Source organism: Neolamprologus multifasciatus, chromosome 1 (assembly GCF_963576455.1).
Source record: "Neolamprologus multifasciatus chromosome 1, fNeoMul1.2, whole genome shotgun sequence".
NCBI lineage: Eukaryota > Metazoa > Chordata > Actinopteri > Cichliformes > Cichlidae > Neolamprologus > Neolamprologus multifasciatus.
In genome coordinates, this window is record NC_140439.1 from 32,182,916 (window position 1) to 32,205,408 (window position 22,493).

At 39.6% G+C, this 22,493-nt stretch overlaps 2 protein-coding genes across 3 annotated transcripts; one reads left to right on the forward strand and one right to left on the reverse strand.

Moving 5' to 3' along the window:
* The first annotated feature begins 54 nt into the window (after window positions 1-54).
* Window positions 55-14,785, forward strand: ulk3 (unc-51 like kinase 3). 2 transcript variants are annotated; one of them, XR_014874070.1, is made up of 18 exons: window positions 55-187; window positions 750-892; window positions 1,893-2,033; window positions 2,627-2,747; window positions 2,974-3,069; window positions 3,190-3,333; window positions 4,044-4,126; window positions 5,431-5,586; window positions 5,754-5,859; window positions 6,001-6,041; window positions 6,238-6,340; window positions 7,070-7,134; window positions 7,462-7,540; window positions 8,984-9,024; window positions 11,232-11,279; window positions 11,420-11,483; window positions 13,629-13,783; window positions 13,894-14,785. XR_014874070.1 is itself a non-coding variant. In XM_085159272.1 (17 exons), the coding sequence occupies exons 2-17, from the start codon at window positions 788-790 to the stop codon at window positions 13,643-13,645; spliced, it is 1,410 nt and encodes a 469-aa protein (XP_085015398.1). In that variant the 5' UTR covers window positions 55-187; window positions 750-787; the 3' UTR covers window positions 13,646-14,785. The 2 variants fall into 2 exon arrangements, 1 of the variants encoding a protein (XP_085015398.1); XM_085159272.1 differs by having other exon boundaries at window positions 13,629-14,785.
* A 107-nt stretch (window positions 14,786-14,892) lies between these two features.
* LOC146526085 (growth arrest-specific protein 1) lies at window positions 14,893-22,168 on the reverse strand. The gene has a single exon (XM_085159531.1). The coding sequence runs from the start codon at window positions 20,407-20,409 to the stop codon at window positions 19,660-19,662; it is 750 nt and encodes a 249-aa protein (XP_085015657.1). The 5' UTR covers window positions 20,410-22,168; the 3' UTR covers window positions 14,893-19,659.
* Between the last annotated feature and the right edge of the window lie 325 nt (window positions 22,169-22,493).

The following is a 22,493-nucleotide window of genomic DNA, read 5'->3' on the forward strand; positions in this document are numbered from 1 at the left end:
CTATCAAAAACGACTTTTTCATAGAAAGCCATTTCTCCCTTGACTTGCAGTAACGGAGTATCAACACTAGGAGGCAGTAACATATTTTTAATACGTGTTGACGTCAGCTGCTGTACAGCATGAGACAGTCTAACAGCAGGGATGTAAACAGTACTTTCCTCATTCATATGCTGCGGCTGGCCTACAGGTTCGTGACAGATATTTCCTGGTCCATTTGTTATTTTTGTGTGAACCAGGAAACCTGTATATACTCTGTGTTTAATCCGGGCATTGGTTTACTTCGACTACATCTAGTGGCTGTGTACATACTAGCATAATGTAAAAGTGCTAAGTTAGCTTGCTAGAACTTCTGAAGCTAACAGGGTAAACAGGAATGTGTGCACTTTTAAAGAAAAAAAATGTTTACGGTTCTTTTGTGTATTAAGATGATAAATACTTGCTAGACGAGCATTCATTAGCCTGTCTGAAATTCGGCATGAATTCAGGATACAACAACCGAAAGTAAACTGAAGCTATAGTCTTCACCAAACTACTGATTTGCCTGCCTGGGTAGAGAAGAATAAGTGACGCCAACTCAATAAAATGTTTATACTATAAACATGTATTTGATAGAATATTTGAAATACGCTTTATTGCAATAGTTTTGAAGCGATATGGCTGTGGTCAGACTGACGACTTTCCATTCCTTCCCTTCGTGCTGGTTAAAATTAGGTATTTGGTATTAACAGCATATCGATCTTAAATTCCAGCTTAGATCTGTGTGGGAGAATCTCATGCTGGAGGCAACATGGCATCAACTTCCAGCTTTGCTCCTCCAAAGCTGTCAGACTTTATTCTCACAGAGCGGCTGGGCAGTGGTACATATGCTACAGTCTACAAAGCCTACAGGAAGGTGAGTTAATCTGTGATATGTAAATGTGGGTATTATTAGTCATTTTGATTATATACCACACATTTTACATTCCTAATTCTTTCTGCATTTAAGGCTCACACAGAGTATGTTATGCACTATGCATAATAATGTCAAAAATAAAGTTTAGACAGGTGTCCATGCAACCCTGTGCATTTGATTAATTGATCATCTGCAAGTGTGACAACTTCTAAAAAAGCTGAGGTTTTTAGAAGTGGTCACCTCAACTCTAACTGAATTTCCTGAACTCGCCTAGCGGAGGACTCCAAAAGCCTCAGCTAGCATGTTAAATGCTCAAGTTCATGATGATAAAGTTAGAAAAAGGCTGAATAATATGGCTTGCTGAGAGGGGTTATCAGGAGAAAGATTCTTATCTCTCAAATCAACATGGCACATAACAAATCAAAAGACTTCTGAAACTATGTCCTTTGGACAGACAAAGCCATAGTGGAGATGTTTGGCTATAATGTACAGCCCCTACTTAGCAAAAAACACAGCATATCGACACAAACACCTGCCAACTGTCAACAACATTAGTGGAGTGGTAATTTGGGCTTGTTTTTCAGCCACAGGATCTCAGCACCAAAGTATTCTAGAGTAAAATGCGAGGCTATTTGACTGATAGCTAAAGCATTGCCTTAATTTGGTCACAAATGGTTGAAAAAGAAAAGAAGCAAGATTTTGGAATGGTCCAGTTAATGTCCAGAGCTCAACCCGATTTAAAAGCGTGGCAAGACCTTAAGAGAGCTGAATATAAATGAATTTCTACAAACTTCAGTTAACTAAAACTACACTGTAAAGGAGAGTGGGCCAAAATTCTTCCATAATGTTGTGAGAAACTGTAGTCATGCAGAAAACTGTCACAAGTCATTGCTGCTGAAGTTGGTTCTGTGGACCTTTGAGTCATGGAGCGTACTTGATTTCTCAAATGACTATGCAGTCCTGTTAAAACCTTTTTTTGTTTGTTTGTTTTTTTTTGCAGGGGAACAGTCGAGAGGTGGTTGCAGTTAAAGTAGTTGGAAAGAAGACTCTTAACAAGGCTTCCACAGAAAATCTGCTCACAGAGATTGAAATCCTAAAGACTGTGCGCCATCCTCATATAGTGCAGCTGAAAGACTTCCAGGTAAGCTCATACATGTGTTTTAGTATAGCTGGTACTTATGCAAGGAATTTTTTGATGAGCAGAGTTTTGTGTCCCATATTATCTGTCCGGCTTTTTAATAACTGTTCATCTAGTTCAGGAATATAAGGGCGGGAGCTTCTCCCAGCTGTCGTAGGGTGAGAAGCAGGATACACCCTGGACCAGTTGCAGCAATCTCCCAAAATAAAAATAAAAAAATACTGTAAATAATATTTATGGTATTTTAAAAAAAATCAATAAAATAGGAAAAAGGAACAGAAAGGCACTAGACCCATATTATTATATAAACTTTTCCCAGATTGAATAATAGATTGTTTTAAAACATTTTGTTATTTACAATATTGTGTTTACTATATTTGCACCTTTTTCTACATTAATTGTTTGGATATCACTTTCTATATAATTTTCTATATAATTTCTCTCTTCTTTATGTTTTCTTCCTGTTTTCTTATTTTTTAGCTGATATTTATGTTTTTAAAACATTAAGAAAGATATTAACAAAATAAATGTGAAATAAAACTAATACTCTTGCTTCGACTCTGTCCATCAGTGTCTGAACTTTTCTTTTTCATCAGTGGGATGCTGAAAATATTTACCTGATTCTTGAATGGTGTTCTGGTGGCGATCTCTCCCGCTTCATTCGCAGTCGCAGGATTTTACCTGAGAGTGTGACTCGGCGCTTCCTGCAGCAGATTGGTGGGTGATTCCCATTTCAAACAATATTGCTGAAGTTTTATGTGAATGTTTTTGATGAGAGATTTGTTTGAGAGCAATCAGCATGAAGCAGGTTTTTACATACCCGTTTTAGGAAGTCTGGAAATTAAATCCAATTCGAAAACTTTTTCAGCTGTGCATACTTGTTTGTGGAATAAAATTGCATTCATATTCTATCCTGAGCTATTACATCTGTCCACAAAAACAGCTTGTGCCCTCCAGTTTCTTCACGAGCGAAATATCTCACACCTGGACTTGAAACCCCAGAATATTCTGCTCAGCGGCTCTATCCTGAAACTAGCAGGTGATCACATGCACTCACTAAACAACAAGCATGGGAAGCTAATGTCTTACTGTAAACATGCCAACTGGTAGAAATAAACAGATAGTTTCAGATGTAATTTACTTCCTAATTTGCCCACAGATTTTGGTTTTGCACAATACATGTCCCCATGGGACGAGCAGAGTGTCCTGAGAGGTTCTCCTCTCTACATGGCTCCTGAGATGGTGTGTCGTCGGCAGTATGACTCCAGGGTGGATCTGTGGTCTGTAGGAGTTATTCTCTATGGCAAGTACTGCGTGTTCACATATTTTATCTCTTGTGAATGTGAAATGCCATCAACATGAATAATACTTTGCTTCATTTGTCACTTGTAATGCATTTCTGTTAGACATCTTGGCAACTAATGTGGTTCTGGGTACACAGAATCTGGTGTAATCTGTCCTGTGCCATGTTGTGTGTCTCACTTCTAACAGTAATTTATAATATCTTGACACCACTATTTTTCCAGCAATAAAAGGCTAATCAGCTGACTGACCCTGCAGGCTTGAAAGAGCTCACTCAGTAGGCTAAAAGTAGAATTGAACTATTAATCATCAAGTGACAGAGTGGTGAAGAGCCCTTTATGGGTTTTTAGTGCAGTAATTGTGCAATAATATTGTAATAGCACACAGCAGTAACGTGTACTATGGGTGTGACACTGTACAGTGCAAAATGAAAAGAATATTTTATGTTATTTGCTTTTTAGAAAAGCTAAGTAGAATTAATTTAATTTTTCATTTGCACAGAATTTTTCAATAAAATTCAACATTCAAGATGTTGATTGTTTTAATATCTATCTATCTATCTATCTATCTATCTATCTATCTATCTATCTGCAAGAGTTTATTAAGATTGCTCAGTTGAATCACTTTCCTTTTTTATTATGAAGTACTCGGTAATTATTGCATAATTATTCTTTTGTAATAATCTACTGACCATTGTTTTTGTGCACACAGAGGCATTGTTTGGCAGAGCACCATTTGCATCAAAGTCATATGCTGAATTAGAGGAGAAGATCAGGAGCAACCAACCTATTGAAGTAAGTTATGAGCAATCTGGTGAATGTGTTAGAAAAAATTGAATTGCACTGGTTATGAGCAAATGTGCAAATGACAATGATTATTCCAACTATGGATATAGAAATCCTGCTGAATGCTATAGTTATGTTCCTTATGTTTATAAAAGTTGCTTGTCAGTATGCAAAGGCACAAATTTAAGCATTTCATTTTGTTACATTTGTACAGTATCTCCATAGTATATTGGGGTTGATCAGGTTTTCCAGATTGATATGTATCATTACATCTTCTTCAAATTAGATAGCATAGTAATAACTTCCTAACAGTAAATCTGAAATATGCTGTAGGTGGCCTGTGTAGAAAACACAACAGTTGCAAGTATTTTTCTCCCATGTACTGGATTTAACCACTAGATGGCAAACTATTCCACTCAAGAGGAACCAGCAATTGAAGCTCTACTGAAACATGACTGGTCCTCTTAAATCACCGCTACAACATTCAAGACAATCTGATATGTCTCTTCTAGGAAGCTGAAGAACATGACCTTTTAAATGATGAGAAATAATAAAAGATACTAGATGAATTTGAGTGAAATAAACATCAAGACAGCAGCATAAGCTGTTTGTTTATTCCCTAAATAAAAGTTATCCTCTCTTAGCTTCATTCCATACTTTTACTCTTCTCATCTGTTCTCTCCTGCAGTGGCTCTGTGGTCTACCCCAGAGTTTGACAAATACTGATTTAAGACGGCAGTCTGGGACTGAAAACTGTGTTTACATACAGAAAACAAGGGCTTGTGATCTCTTAAAAAAGAGACAGAGAGAGATAATTAATTAAACGGCTTAGTAACTAATAACTCTATTTGTGTCTTTGTCCTTTTTTTTGCCACATGCACAAACCACATTAGGCTTAAGATTAGAAGAATTATCAAGAAAACATGTGCTTGTTTTACCCTTTCTTTAATGGAGACAAGAAAAGGGGAAAGAGGGGCGGAATGACATGCAGCAAAGGTCCCTTGACAGTAATGAAACCCTCTGTCCAGCCTTTATACGTGATGGACTACTGGGGCATCCGCAATCCGTGCACTTTAATGTTGGAGGACTTTCAAAACACTAGGATTCTTGAATCAAACATTAGGCTTAGACTTAATTGATTGCATTAGCACATGGCCCATTATCCAGGAATTCACACAGAGAGTTTAAAGGTCATCTTTTGACAGAAAGTAGCAACGTGAGACCAGAGGGTCTGTGGTAACAATGTGCTGTCCTTTTTCCTTGTATCGCCATGCCGATTAGATGCAATGCAATAAGGTTGTGTTTTGTATCAGCTCCCCCCCGGGGCCAGGGTATCCAAGGACTGCAGAGACCTTCTGTTGCGGCTGCTGGAGAGAAATCCAGATGCCCGGATTACCTTTGCAGAGTTCTTTACCCACCCTTTTGTGGATATGGAGCACATGCCAAGTGCAGAAAGTATAGTGAAAGCGGTAAGAGACTAGGAATATTCCAAATTTTCAAGAAACATTTTGTATGTGACTGACTTTTATACATGTGTTTGTGGGTCTGTAAACATAATTTTGCTGTGTGGTGTTAATGAATAGACGTTTGTATCCGTTTCCAATCAGTAATACCACTTTCTGTTTCTTCTTTCCAGAAAAAGCTGGTCCTACAGGCTGTTCAGAAGGACCAGGAGGGGGAGAGGTCTGAGGCACTCTCGCTTTACTGCAGTGCTCTTGAGCACTTTGTCCCTGCTATTTATTGTAAGAGCAACAACCACCTTAATATCCTGTCTATGACTTAAGGCCCACTATGATGCACTGTCTTTGTTCCAGCACAATAAACTGGCAAAGGAAACTCAATAAATGAAAAACCAACACATCTCTTTTCTTTGCCCTCCCTAGATGAAACAAATTGTCAACGTAAAGAGGCCCTCAGGCAAAAGGTAGGCCTGAAAACAGTCCTCACATTCACATGTGGATTGCCCTCTATTTTCAGTTGCTTTTTTCCCTATAATCCAGTGGCTCTCACTTGTAATGAATTCTTCTTTATGAAAACCATATGTGTGTATAGAGAGCATGAGAACCATATGTTGTGGTTGATGTAATTAAGTTAAGTCAATGTAAGCGGCCTTTCCACAGGTCAGGCAGTATGTGTCCAGAGCTGAGGAGCTGAAAGCCCTGGTAGCTTCGGACAACAGACTGAGCTTCGAGGAGGCGCGGACTTCCAGGGACATCCTCCGAGGTAAAGAAACAAAAAAGAAAAAGAAAAAACGTACATCTCCGGGCTGAGGCACCACATGGCTCCCAAGCTGGATGTAGCCTGCTGTATTTTGTTTTACATAAGCACTGTGCTTGTTAATCAATATCCTATGTTTACACCGCACATTATTACCAAGGCCACACACCAGTCTTTGCAGCCTTCATTCAAGCAACATGTCTGTGAAGTCCAGGTTCACTTAGTGCTGCACTATGAATCAAACTTGAGCCTTGTTTAGCCACACACTGTGTATTATTGTTCTTTTAACTTAGATCAAATAATTGGATGTTTACTTTAAAATGGGTTTTTGTAGAATAGCAAACATGCAAAGATGAAACATGTAAAACTTTAATCAGTATTAGAAGGAAAAAAAATGTTCATTTCTCTTTGTCCTGGAGGTGAAATGTCTGTGAAGGTTCTCAGTCATCCAGGTCATTGTAGTCTAAAGAGCTTGGAAGAAAAGTGTCTGGACTTATTTAGGTTTCTTGAAGACGTTTTACCTTTCATCGAGAAGCTTCTTCAGTCTGAAGCTCAAAAAATTACTCAAATATATAACTAAACCACTGTGTCCACAATACGGTTTGTCATAAGATACATCAATATTTCATGCTAATTTCAAAGTTCTGCATATGTTTCAGTAGAATGAGTTCCGCTGTGTGTCCATCGAAATTCAACAGCAATGCAAAGTAGTTTTCTGTTTTTCTTCATTTGCAGAAATGTCTAAAGATCAGCCACGTCTGCTAGCTGCTTTGGAGATGGCCTCTACTGCCATTGCTAAGGTTAGATGGGTTTATTGCTGGATGATAACATCACTGTAGTTGCACATAAAGGCAGAGTGAAGTAAAGGCAATATAATGGAGAATAAGACCTAAGTGGAAGAGTAAAAAACCAAACCCTTCTCTTAGATTGATATCCAAACCACATCTTTTAAGCTCATTTGTGAACCAAACAAATGTTTGTTTGTTTTTTCAGTTTTGTGTCTGTTGTTTCAGCAGCCGACAAGAAGGGAATAAATTGTGTAGTAGTAGTGGTGGTGCTAGTTAGTTTTTAGGTACTTGATTGACTGGCTTAAAGAATTTATACCCAATTTTAACTTTCCTGTATAGGAGGAGAGTGGATCAGATGACCTTGAGGCACTGGATATGTACCAGCAGTGTTTAGGAGAACTACTGTTGGGACTAGCAGGTAGACAAATACATTTCTTTCGTTACAGCATCAGTTATTCAGATTTTTATAAATGTTGGTTGCTGAGCCACTTCACCGGTTCTTAAGGTAAGCTAAAGCACCAAAACATAGGGAATGCTGAAGTGTCACCAAAGACAATGAAACCATCTTGTAGTCCTCTATCTGGTACTTTCTCTGCACACTGAGACTGTAGCAGCTTTGTTCGTGTGTTTGCAAATATTTGGTACTAGAGAGAGAAAAATAAGAAAGATTTTGAAGAAAAATAATTTTAAAAGGCAGCTTGGCACTTAGAGTTATGTAAAGTGGGGTAATAATGAGTAGGCTAGGACTCAGAGTTCAGGAAATTCAGTTAGAGTTGAGGCTATAGCTAGGTCAAGAAATAGCTAAGGAAAAATGATCCTCAAGGGAAAGACGTTGGAGAGTGAATAAAGAGTAATTTAACTAGAATGAGAAAAGATACTAAACATGACAAAGGGTTTTTTAGAGAGGTGGATGCAAAGAAAGGGTGACCGGGGGAGAGTGAAAGGTAATCTGAAGACAAGAGTCTGTGAAACCACAAACTTGGAGAGAGATGGGGACACTTAGTATGACAGACAGAGTAACAGAAGAGACTCCAGTGACTCTGTCTGTGGCCTGGCGTCCATTAGGCTGGGTTCATGAGCTCATCTGGAAGATCAGCCCAATGGAAGAGGTGGAATAGAGTGATCCAGATGTGGCTTTGAGCTGGGATGAGACCCGTGCCAGCACCCTGTGTGTGGTATGAAAGCCTTGCCATCTGCTTCCCATTCAGACAGAACACTTCACTTATTTGTGTTTACACACTGGAAACAAACAAAAACTGTTATCTCTCTAATAGACAAGAGCTCTAAGCATTCAGATACTGCTTTTGAAACAAATCTGGTCAATTAAAAAATACTGTTACTTTTTCACTTGAAATGGATATTAGTTTCTAAAGCTGTCTGAAGAAAATTTTTGCACGTGTAGAATAACGCTGATAGCTTTTTTAGATTTGTTATGCTATACTGGTTTAGTTGGTTGGTGAATGCAGTCCCAACCACCTTCTCTCTCCAGTGTCAGAGAGCCTTGTTGTGGCAGAGGATACCATGAGGAGTATAGTCGGGGGAAAGGATTGGTTCTTTGACTGTTTAGGAGCTCTTTGCCACACAGCTTTCCATCATGTCTAACTACCACAGACTCCTCTTTTTACTCCTCATCTCTCTACATTTTCTGTGAGTCTTCTCTTTTGGATGGTAGTTGGTGAAAACACTGGCCTACATTAGAAACAATCCCATCTTGAACCTCACTAGTGAAATCCAGTCTTGTAGTTGACCTCTCCCAGAACAAACTAAGTAATTAGGTATTGGACTTCTCTCCTCCCTTCCTCTCCTCATTATTTTCCTCATTATTCTTATGTCTTTTTTTTTTCTCCTCTTGGTGAGCCAGCCGAGCCCCAGGGCCGCAGGAGGGAGCTGCTCCACAGCGAGGTGAGTGTGTGAGGAAGGGATTCTGGTTCAGTGCTCACAGTAGGAACGACAATCTCCTGCCTCCACTGAGCCCTCAGCTAATCACCTTCCACAATACACACTCCATCACATGACCTGAAAGCATTTTTTCCACTCATCAAATACGATTTTGTTTTTGTTTTGTTTTTTGGTAAAGAACAAATAATATAATTCATCATCTATAGTTCCTGTAACATACCCATAGATCACTCTCCACGTAGATAATTGGATATCTTGTATTACCAGTGTGTCACATGAATACTCTTGCAGAGGTACACATACTGACAAATTATCAGTTACATAAAGCTTTATTTATTTATTTTTTGGTTTTACAATTTAAAAACTTTGCTAAAAATTTAGCTAGATGTCTCATTCATAGACTATTGGTTTTTATAATCCACTCCAGTTACTGTAGAGGCTGGAAAGCCTCTGTTGCAAATGAGTAATGTCAACTTTAAAGTCAGTCAGCTAAAAATGAAATGTTTTTAAAAATGTGGGGATGGGATGAATCTAAAATGTCAAGAAGATCAGCATCCATTTATTTATTTCTAATCTTTTTGCACTTGCGAGAACCTGGGGGAATAATAGCCATGTTTTTCCAACATCCTCAACGAAGCTGAATAAAACCCTAAATTCTGCAATCCTGTAAGATTGCTTACTGTAACTTTGAGGAATTGGGATCCTGGATTCTTGCATTGATGAGGTGTTGTGTATGTCTGTTGTTAAAGCTCCGGAGTCTTTTGTTTTTGTGAAGATTGTTAATCCAGAAACTGATCCAACAACAGACAGCCATATTTCACCAACAAAGCCAAAAAAGGGGGGATTGAATGGGCCGTGTAGACCTCCCTATTTGAAGTTTTATGGGTGCTTGTCTTAAGTAAATTCAGCTGCGGCTGTAATAATCTAATGCAGCATTAGGGAGGCGAGTTTGGGGTATTAGATTGAAAGCATGTGTGTATGTGAGAACCTAAAAAAGCCATCACATGCTGCCATGGCTGGCCTCCATGTGCGTTCATATCTACTGTTGAGCACACTTTGGTCTCTCAAAGCTGTAATTCAATATTCTGGCTTCTCAGTAGTGAGTCATAGCTTGGATCTAGCTAGTGTATGTTGACATAGTGTCATTATAGCTGAGCATACATGGGATCTCTTCGTCTTGTAGCCTTTGTTGGTAATAAAATTTCTGCAAGTTATCAGCATGCCCCATATACTTTGCTTACCCATGTAGATTTGTTCCACATTTATTGTAGTTGGTGATTAAAGGGATTGTGATTAAAGTTTTGTGGCTACATAAGGTTGGGGTCAGAGCCGGATACTAAAAACCTGTGGTCAGAATGATTATTTGGCTCCAAAGATTGGTGTTTTAAAGGGACATTATGGACGTCATCAATTTCGGTCTCCCGTCATTACGATCCTCAGATGTTACTCCAGTAAGACCTGAGAGAGCTGGCTTTAAATTGTGACAAAGTGGGGGTACAACTAGGTATTAGGTGCAGCCAAGAACCTTCATGATCACCAAAGGACTGATTGCCACAGTAAAGAGCACCCTCGAGCCTTGTGATGACAGCAGTTACCGCTTGCACGTGTGTGCCATATGAAATCTTTTCAAAAAATAGAAATACTAAGTTGCAGAGATGATTGGTTTGATCTGATTTAATTCAGGTTTTGCCAACATGCATCCAGAATTTATTGTTTGTTTGTTTACTGCACAAAAACAGCACAATGTAGAGTAAATAATAAATAAAATACATAATGCACAACAAAAAACAATTAACCATCTGTATACTTCACTTAAAGGCAATTAAGTCACAATAAAATGTAAAAAATTAGACTATATGGTCATACTGGAAGCTGTCTGAGAATTACTAGTGTTATGTAACCACAAACTACAGTTGAGGGTTGTACTAATGTGTTTTATTTTACAGCCTTTTGATAACAAAGAAGACTTTATTGAAAAACCAGAGAAAAGGGGGATCACTGAAGTCTAGGAACTATGAATATGTGTACAATCTGTTATCTCATCTACTATGGGATGGATTATATTTTAACTAGCCAGCCTTGCTTCTGGATTCATGCTGCAGGCACAGTTAAAATCCTGAGTAGAAAACATGTTTAAAATGAAAGCCACTGTGCCTGTGTTGTAACTGTGTATCTGTTACCAAATTTATTGGAATTTTTTATCTCATCAGATTAAAAGCCTCATGAGCAGAGCTGAATACCTCAAAAAGCATATTAAGGTAAGCATGCACTCCTTCAGTGTACATTCAAGTGAAGGAGAAGAAAGACCCCAGACTGTATGAGAAAAAATTTGATTTACAAAAAAACAAAAAAAAACAGAGGCAAGGATCTTAAGATACATGTTTTGTTAATTTTTCAGATGCAGGAGACTCAAAGGGACGTTTCTCTGGATCGGGAATCTCTCGCAGAATCCGTCAGAAGTTGTGAGTCTCCCTGTTGTGTTGTGTAATCATTACTTTGCTCGTAAATGTGTTTTTCCTTTTTTGATTTTACCTTGCAGCCATTCTGATAAGTAGCTACAGTATATGTAGTGTTAGTGAGGGGATGTGGTGGAAGTTGCTGTAGGTGAGGAACACACATCTCAAGTTGCAATGAAATGTCCTTTCACTGACGTTTTTTTCCACTAGTAAAATATGAGCCATTCTGTTGCTGCTCTGGCCGCCCTGCTGGGCTCCCTGACTCTTTCAATTTATTTCCATGCAGCCCTGTCCTCCCGTATAGCCTATATTGTGAAAGTGAGACATATTCAAAGAAAAAAATAATAACTTTAAAAAATCTAAACTCAAAACTTCTATTTAAGGGTTGCTTTTTGTTCCTTTTGTGTCGCTACATGTCAAACATCTCCACTGTAACAACCAGTGTATCATTAATGGGAAGTTAAGTTTTAATATCTGCAAATTTCCGTAGTGGTAACCTTTGTAGACAAAACCTAATTCCTTGTATTTTCTAAGCTCTGCTCCTAGATGGATAGTAAATACTTAAAGTCGGGACAATATCCTGTTCTCCGCTAGGGATTCCTGGGGAGTTATGAATTTAAAAAAGAATGGGGGAAGGCAACTGATGACTCTAGAGGCCGTTTAAGTTTCATGAAGAATGTGGCTTCTTATTCTGCTGGTGTTATTTTAATAAAACCACACCACAGTCAGCCTGGCTGGCACTAATCCAACAGCAGCTGTAGTAGAGAGGGTCGCAGCTACGCCCAAGTCTGTCTGGTGACCTTAGACTACACCAACATAAGCATAACCAACTTTTGCTGAGAACTGAGATCTCTAAAATCCTCTAAAAATTCACATGTCAGACTGTCTTGGTAGTCCATGTACAGTACCTTCCCCTTACAAGCCTGGAGCACTGAATATTTAAACTGGCATCATATGCATGATCAGTGTAGCCCAGCAGGGGATAGAAAGGAAGGTCTTGGCAGATGAATATCTGATAACTCCATTTACATAAAGGTTTATTTATGGAAAAGGACTGGACATGTTCTGTTTAGCTCATGCAGCAACAAACAGTAAAAGAGGACTCGCATCTCCTCCAAGGTCACAATTTAGTGTGTTTACAAAAATAATTATATTTTATCAGTGTCAGTGGCTGTTTGTACTGGCTTTGTTCAAAGATGAGTTGGTTTAGAGCTGTAACACCTCAGAAGAAGATTGAATTATTTTCTGTAACAAAGCTTCTTTTGTTACCCTGATGCAGAAAATGTCAGCAAGAAAAAAAATGCACAAAAAAGTATAACCAATTGGATTTTCATGGAAAAATCTGAAACATGGGGATCATGCCAGAATTCTGATGCAGGCCTAATAAGCGTAGAGTACATTTTATTCTAAATGCAGATGATTATTAGTTTCTGTCACTGCTATAACATCAGTATTAAAAACACAAGAAGAGTATACATATACTGCAAACTACAGATACGATTTGGTGGGATGCCAGTCTGTCTATGCTGGAGAGTGGACAGGAGACAACACACTAAAGCACTTTTCACACATGCACTGCAGCCCTGGACTCTCCTAAGTATTACCTAACAGAGACGCATGTGAGGACTTGAATATCTGATGCAGTCAATTCGGACATTAGCTGGTCTTTAATCTGCCTGTACTTTCATTAAAGTTTCACAATTGAATTTAGATTCAGAAAACTGATTGATGAAGTGATATCTACGTAGTGTAACGGCGATTGCTAATTATGCAGTGGCACAGACAGAATACCCGGGCTGCTGCTGTGCACTTCTGTACACAGCAGGAGAAGGAGAAAGACATCACATTTAAGCTCATAGGTAGTAACACAAACGCGCATTAAGTTAGATAATTAATTTATAAATAAGCTTTAAATGTTTATAAAGAGATGTTTTTATAAAAATGTTGAAGATGTTTAGTCTAACACACCGTTTTCCTTTAATCAGTCGAAATGAATAACATAAGTTTCCTAAGCAACTCTGGAAAATATTCTTCATCTTTTTGGATGCCAGATGTGTTTACCAAACCCTTAGAGAATAATTATTTCAAATGTTGTAGGAGATGTGTTGTAATCTTGAAAAAGTGGAGCTTGACACATTTCTGTCTTCTCAGCCTGCTGTTTGCAGTAAACATGACAGCCACCGTGGGAAGACTGGAACTCCTCGGCTGTCTGTCAGTGTACAGGTTGGACACAGAGCCTTCACCTGACCAGCTTTCTGCTGTAGCCAAATCGCACCACATCCTAACCAACTGAGTACACTATCTGGGTGGGATATTGCACTTGCCAGCCAAATGTGGTCAATGTTTTGGCTGATGCTGTAAAGTTTTTACATGAAATGATTGGACAGGTAGTGAACTTCTGTTTATTATTTTTCAGGGGAAAAAAAAGTTGACTGGTAAGAAACTCTTGAATTTTGGATTTGCACACTGCTGAATGTGAAAGTTCCCTGTTCTTTACACTGTTGTTGCCCTGCTTAGCCCGAATCCCCTCCTACTGACACACCATTGATATGTAAATGGTGGACAGCTTGTATGACAATACAACACTGTTGCGGCAAAACGCAACTGGCACTGTTGCATTTTGGTTTGGTGCAGAACATTCAAATGTATTTGAAGTTTAACTAAACCTGCGAAAGACTGAAAATACAAATAAGCCAGAGCTGTGACATTAAGATGTTTCAAAAGCATTTTCAGCAAATAGTATAGATGATAAATGTACGATATATGATATAGAGGCCTGTACAAACATGTACATACTCCTCCGCACCCCCTTTTCCCCCCACTGCCTTTACTGTGGGTGAACCACAGGCTCACCATGCTCTCTCCACTGATGGAGTTCTCTCCACCGCTATGAGGGGAAAACTGGAGAGATGCGGCCTCTGCCTTATTTACACTAGGCATGCATTTTCTTAGGTTTGGCACTGGCTTTATATTTGAGGGATATACTGAGTTGTGGAGTTCAAGTAAAGCCTTCATAACTGGGCCTCTGTGAAACGGTAAAAAACTTAATAGATGGTGGCAAGCCAATGATCCTCGCTGTTGTAGGTCTTCACGGACCGTTTAGATTTCATTTATTTGAATATTCCAAAAGGGAGCTTTAATAGAATTATCAAAAATATTATACTGTATGTTTGTTTGCAAGATTTTCATTCTGCTGCACTGTTTCATTATTTAATTTCTTTATACATTGTGAATTTTAATATGTATTTATTAAATGACAAATCACAAATGACAGTTCTGTCTCAAAATAAAATCACAATCTTTAAAAATTGTGCAGTCTGAAGTTTTGTCAGCAGCACGTCGCAAACGCTCATTTTTCAGAATCTTTGCAAAGATTTATTTGTCTTCGTGTGAACAGCGCTCCTGGTTCCTCGCCACCGTCATCATCTGGAAGTGCGCTCTGTAGAAACAGCTGGCTCGTGTCCACGAGGGGTGGAGACAGGGAGGCAGGGAAGGGGAAAGTAAGAATACTTGTTAATAATATGATTCATGAGATGAGATAACAGATTAAATAAAATGTCACAAAAACTGGAGAATTGGAGAATGGTGAGGAATTTATTTCATCTGAATAATCTCTTTTGCCAAGAATGCTTATGTCAGTTGAAGACCCAACATGATAGATCCACATTTTTATTCTGTGAAGCTTTGGCTTACTGTTATCTTTTTTGGAAAAGTAAAATGTGCACACAAAGATCACTTAGTTTGTCCCACTAAGATTTTTGCCTTTTTGAGGGGAAAACAAGGCCTGTCTTACAAAGTGAAAGTTCGGAGTTTGAAAGATGTGTTTACCATGCAGTTTCCAGTGAAACACAGTACTGCTCCATTAATGGAAATGTATGATTCTGTGTGTGTGTTTTTAATTTATGCTAAACTCTAAAAGCCAATATATTTTGATTTCCACAGTTCTTTGATTATTCTTTTTTTATTTCTGTCACATTCACTTTTTCCAACTTATTTCCAATATTATATTGCCCATTTAAAAACTGGATCTGTAGATCAAAAGACAACAAAGTTTTGTGAAAATCGGAAAGAGATGAATTTTGATATCTTAAAAAACTGCAGCTGTGGTTGTCATAGGTTTACGAACGGTCTTCAAAACCAGGACTCAGATTAATGTTTGTTTTCTGTGCTCTCATTTAGCTAATAACAATCACCTGGTCATGCCAGGTGTAAATCAGTACCAGACCGTATGGTTAGAGCAGAAACAGCATGGCCCCAAAGCAACGGGATGAAGAACCATTGGGTGATGAGTTTGTGGCTGTGCTATGGAGGGGGCTGTAATTGGCTGTCGGTGCCCGTGGTGTTGGCTCTGTTTCTTTGCTTTAATCATAGCGCGAGCATGTTGCTGCCAGGAAAACTTTGGATGCAATTTTGACCCTTGTGCTTGCTTTGTTGTTTCTGGGAGTACTGCCAATTTATATTGCCTTCTTAAAAAGTCTGCTGAATAACCTTACAGTAATGCAGCCCAGAATGGGAGCTTCTTAGATGGAAAACTTATCCCACCACCCCTCCTCCAAAACATCACCGATCCTCCTCTCCTAAACCACGACCTACAGCATTGTGGCTTCGATCAGTCTCCATATTCCCTTCCTCCCTCTCTGTTTCTGTTGGTACTGTTAAAGCCACACACGAGTAGTGCTGGTATCACTGTTGCCTATAAAGAGGGGTTTGTATGTTCTGGTTCCTAAGGAGCTGGGTGACCTTGACTCCATCATCCCTCTACATAGAGAGCAGGTCGGCTAGTTGCTATGGCTCCATGGCTGTCATGAATGGAACATTGTATGCGTGTGACATAAGAACCTCCCAAATCCATGGGTCACCCCACTTTGGAGTTGGGGGAACAGGGGGGTTTGTTTTAAAGAAATGTTGAATAAAGATAATTTAGAAAATGGGCTCCAGCACACTGCTCCCTCTGTAACCCCACCCCCCATTCTCCTCCACACACAATCCCCAAGGCTCCTCTGTGCATGTTTGTTTTGACTTTGCTCCCAGAATTGGGGGGACAGGGTGGTTTTTTTTGGAGGACTTTAAGATGCATGGCAGTGGTTAAGACCGACTGAACCAAAGACAGTCTAACTACATGAGACGGAGTCGTGCTATATTGTAGCTGTAGGCTGCATTGTTTCTCTATCTCGCTGTTTTTATGACAGCAGACAGTTGGACCTACTTGGGAATTCCTGTGGTTTACAAAAGAAAAAAAGAAAAAAATCAGTAAAGGCTGTGTAGAAGTTCTCTCCAGGCTTGGAGATGTTACTGAAATTTGCCACCTGTTAGCTCAAGTAACAAACTTCCAAAATGTAATTACTCAACAAATGTAGGTCTGTTTTGTCACACAAGTTTAGTGGAAAAACTTTACTCCTCAGTTTATTCCTTTTTTGTTTGTCCCACTGCTCGTACCATTTGGACATGACTAAAGTAACATTTGCAGAACAGGTGTGCAGCTCAGCTCACACCTAACTGCTAATGCTAATGATCATTTCACAGTTTGTTAATGACTTGCAAATACCTCAGTAACTGTGGAGGAAGCACCAAATGGTGGCTTGCGCTGAAGTAGTTCATTATATTTTCGGTCATTAGCAAAGTCACACTGACACTGGGAAGTTTGAAGGTATATGATAATGCTTTCCAGTATCAGCTTAGCTGCTTTTCTCTACCTTTTTCCTTTTAAAGGCTTGGTGCTTTACATCTACGTAACTACCAAAATAAAATAGTGAAACTTTAATATGAAGAAATATGACTAAAATATAATAAGTGCTAGTATGTGAAGGTTTACACATTATAGCCACTTTAATGCAGATTTAGCTCATGCCACATATACCACTGAAATATCTAGACACTTTTGGATGCTCCCTTATTTCCCAAGGGGTTGCCACAACAGATGAATCTGCATGTTTGATTTGGCACTGATTTTATGCCGGATGCCCTTCCTTTTCCCTTTTATCCAGCTTTGGGACTAGCATTAAATACATTAGCTTGTGAGCCCCTGAGACTGAGTTTGTTTCCTCTGAGTGTTGGACCGCAGATCTTTTGTGTGTAAGGTGAATGGGTTGAAAACTACCGCATGGATCCTCTACACCACTTTTTAAAAAGTATTATCATTAAATATGCACATACAGTCATGAATGCTCCACTGACTTTGAGGTAATGTACGATCACCAAAATATGACAGGGAAATGATGTAAAAATCAAGCACACATTGGTTAAAAGTTCAACATTATTTATTCCTTTTTATTCTTGGGCTACATTAGGTCATATATGTATTATAAAACGCATCCTCCAGTTTGGAGGAAGGAAGACGTGCTGAAGTGTTTACTGCTATGTTCCCAAAAAATGAGTTTGTGAACAAACTTTGAGCTACATTTGTTTATATTAAAAGCATTTAAGCAACACTTGTTTTACTGCATATGACGGTAAAATATATACACATTCTTCATACTATAGCTTCATAATTTAACACTTAACATTCATTGTTTAAGACTGCATTTCAAGTGGCAAAGACACAAACTGGCAGCTTCAGAAAAAGTGATCAAAACTAACAAAAACTTTGTTTTTAATTTTCCCTTTTTTCAGCATAACGTGGAAGCAAGAAGTCAGACTGAAAATCTGCTGGTTTCAGTCCCTGGACCTGCAAACAGGTAAAATCAACCACGCAGCAGCTGTTCAAAGCAATGTGTGCAAGTACAAATGTGAATGTGATGTTTTATTCTGACGTTTTCAGCCTTGAAACACACAAAAGACTTCAAAGTACAATTACTGAGGAAAGGATCCCCAACATGAAAATGTAAAAGTTGTAAAAATCTCATATTATTAATTTGAGTTTATCTGTGTGTGTGTCATTTAGAAAATAACTGGGTAAAATCGTTTAATGTAAAAGTATCCTGACAAATGTATCCTACAAAATGAAGTAAGAAACACTTTCAACTTCAAGCCAACCTGTGTGACATAAAATAAGGAACATATAAGGAATTATCACTATGTTTGCTCACAGTGAACAACAAGACTACTTCTTGATGTTTTGTTTACCATTTACTGCATTGCTGCTTTAGTGTTGCTCGGTGTTACTTTAGATGTTTTGTCCAGCAAAATTTGTTTAGTTCATAAAACCTGACTTTAAGAACTCACCCTTAACTTGCACAGTTTGTTACATATATGTGGCTTAAATCCAACATTGTGCTTTGGAAAAAGAAAGCAAAGCACTGTCAGACCCCACCTGTAGATGTGAGCAGTCTTGTGGACAAACTGTAGATGTTGTACGCTGACTTGTTCGCTCCAGCAGCTGGCAGTTGTTCCTGGAGTGTAGCAGCAGTGTGAAAGCAGTAATAAAGATAGGGGTCTCCTTAGAGGCCTCAAATGGGGTAGGCAGTAGAATGGAGGAAGAAGGGGGTGAGGGTGGTCTCAGGAAAAGTTCAATAAAACAATCTCAAATGGGGGAGGGGAACAAGGCAGAGTGCTGGAGAGGCGCTTCAGTTAATTTAAGTACTTGATCACACACCCTTGCCTGTCCTCTCACTGTTCCTACAAATATTTGAAGTGTGGCTGTTGCAACAATGAAAAGGCCCCTGAAATAGAGAGCAGAGCAAATAGAGACTGGATGGGTCCAATGTTTGTCCAAGGTCTTAATAAGGCCACACTTCAAGTACCATTGAAAGCAAACCAAATAAACAGGAGCTGTTTGAGGGCAAACAAAGTGGCCGTGCGCTTCAACAAAATACGGTCTGCTTAATTTCCTCTCACTGCCACATGAAAATGTTTTTGATATTTTTGACAAAAGCTTTCTTTTAACTTAAACAGGTGGGGAATTTTAACTCGGAAAACTAAAAGGAGCATGTACAGTATACAAATCGAAAGGAAATACTTCCTGAGTGAGATGTGCGTGGAGAATTACTAAGGTTGTGGAAATTTTACACAAACCATTACAGTGCTCTCTGTCACCATGAAACTAACACGAGATGTCTGAGGGGCCCAGGGACGAAAAAATAACTTTTCTCATCCTGCAGACCTGAATTCAAGTCCTCTGCCAGCAAAGCATCACCCACTCAAGTGTCTTTGAGAAAGTTACTAAGTCCTTATTAAATTAAATACGGGATAATTTTACTTTTGTACAGTACATTTTATTCATAAAACTGTAAAAATACCCATCCCCTCAGTATAATATCCGTGCTGTAAGAAGACACAAGGGCAACACGCCTCTGGATAAGCTCTGAGAAGCAGAGGAGTTTTCACTAAAATCCACCTCTTTGTCATTTTTAGAGTAATCGTCTTCGTATGGATCTTCATAATCTTTAGTCGGGTCTGAAACAACGCTGTGGTCTCCAATGGAGCAAAGTTTGTTCATGTTCTCCTTGACCACTTCACAAAAAGGCCTCTCCACTCCATCGCAAATGCAGCGGTTCAGAAGCATGCCGTTTGGGATGAACAGCATCTGCTGAATGGTGGCTTTACACTTGGAGGAGCACTTCCGGCCATTGAACAGCTGCCCGCAGTATGACATGTAGGCTGTGAGGGAGGTGTGGCAGTTGCTGTCTTCCTCGCAGCGCTGCCGGGCCTCCATGCACCCTATACCTCCGGCGTCCTTCGGGTGTCTCCGGGGCAGGCACGGCTCTATGGCCCGCTTGGCGTTGAGGCAGTCCAGATCTTGAGCGCAGTCGCAGGTCTCCAGATCTGGCCCATTGCGGGTGTGATTCAGCCTTATCAGCGCGCTGATGCAGTGGCTGGGGCATTGCTTTCTAGTTCCTTTGATGTTACCTTCACATGCTGTCATGTATTGATTGTATGCAAGTTCGCACTCGGGTTCGTCGTGGCACCGGAGAAGCGCCTGCCAGCATATTAGCTGTGCATCCAAGGCCACCAGCACCCACGGGAGAAGTGCCAGGGCGCTGCACCAACATTTCATGCTTGGATGGAGTTGTAGTTCGGTGACGTGCACTTTCTCCACCAGCACATTAGGATCAGAGCGACTCGGGCACAGAAACTTTCACACTGAAGTTCATACAAGTTTTCTTTTCAGAGTTTTCGCAACAAACAACCTGTTACCAGCGCAGCTCTTTCAAAAATTCTCCACTCACTTTTGCACCTTGGATGAGTTTGGCTCCTCCCGGTGAGATTCGCGACAGTAGAAGTCAGGATCTGACTCAGGGGATTCACCACGCGTAGTTGCAAGAAACGGAAAAGTCATTCCGGGAAGCATGTCCGTTCAAAAACGAGAAATCCAAACTCCAAAGTGCAGTCTGTCTCCGCATCACCGGTGCAAATCTGAGGTGGCCACTGAAACGCGCCATTGGGCTATCCAAAGTTTACAACTCTAACTACAATTAATGTACACAACTCAGATACTACACTAGAACTCATCTCTCCTGCCATTGCTAGTTTCGATTCTTCCCAGCGCTACTACTTTTAACATCCATCCACGCACTCATTCCAAACTTGTTGTTTTGTTTTTTTTAGTTGAGAGCTATTTCTCTCAGTCCCATTTTGTCCCGCTATGTGCGTCTTTGTCCTTCTTCTGGCTGTTACGCTTCACGGTCCGCCGAGCATTTCCCCACAACACCCCTCCTCCACGAAAAAAAAGAAAGAAAAAGTCGCGCCTTTCCCTCCCCTTCTCTCGTTTACAATCCTGGCCACCGATTGGTCGTCACTGAGGAGTCAGCCGTGGGACCCATTTCCAGGCCTACAGCAGCACAGCTCTGAGCACAAATCCTCTCAGTATATGACGAGATAGGCTGGATGAAACTGTTTATAATTTTCCTTGTATGAAACCCAGGATCTGTGTGGTCCTCCTGTAGCAAAACATAAGTGAAAGGGAGAGGCAGGCAGGGGGAGCTTGCAAAATGCATTCCTTTGCAAGAAGCTCACATCTGCAACTTCACTGCTCCAAATTTCAGCGAAGAAAAACAAATCTGTTCCTCCGGAGCAAGGAGAAACCTCAGTGATGGCTTCCTCGCCGATGAGGATTTTCACTTAAAGGTTCTCGCTAATTGTCTCCCTCCCTCGTCTCCCCATTCTGCAGAGTTTTTAAGCCTCGATTGATAGAGGAGAAAGGGAGAGAATAGTATTTTCTGGCCCGTTTCACCCTAATTGTGTCAGATTGGCCATGCGGTGGCCCAGTGTCTTTCCAGCCTGAAGATTGTTCACGCACTGCAGCCTATCAATAGAGGGGTTCAGCATCAATATATTTTACAGCTATTCCCTTTCACACCACACTTGAAAACTACCAATAGCCCAGGCGTTCCTGCCATTGAAATGGAAACGAACTTTTCTAGCTTCAGGTCTGCCCTCACAGAGGGGCTGTGCCAGTTTTGCACAAACCACACAGAGCAGATGGGTGCCCAAACTGAAATCTGCAAGAATGCAAAAGAACTGATAACATGCTGGTAATTATTGTAGCTCTGTGTCTTTAACAGGGACAGAGTCAGCACTGGAACTGCAAGTAACATTTTAAATAGTAAATTAGGGGCTTTTTAAACTTTAGTTTAACTTACTTTAATTTATTTTAGTGTTAAATGAATGTTTGGATGAAATTTATAAAGCTCTAACTGGCAATTGTTACTTAAAACGAGTTTAAGTAAGTGTTAAAATATAATTTTGTTTTGTTGGGTTTATACACTAAAACCAGTTGATCACGTTTTGGACAAGAGCAGACATTTTAGAGAAAACATGCAGATCAACACAGATTTGCATATCACTTTTCATGCAAATCATTGCAGTTCACTGTGTCTCACAGATGATTAACAGAGTATAATAAGTCAAAGCCACTCAAAATAAACGAAAAAGATAAAACATCATGGAAATAACATAAAGAAAATATTTTTTAAAGTAAAAGTATGTCAGTTAAATTAAGAGCAATACAAATAATAAATAAAATAAAACACAATGTACGGGAACAAGCCAGCTCTAATCTGTGAAAAATGCTGTGATGAGAGCAGTTAAAATGAAAGCATTAAAAATCAAATAAACCTACAACTTAGACACAATGAGGTA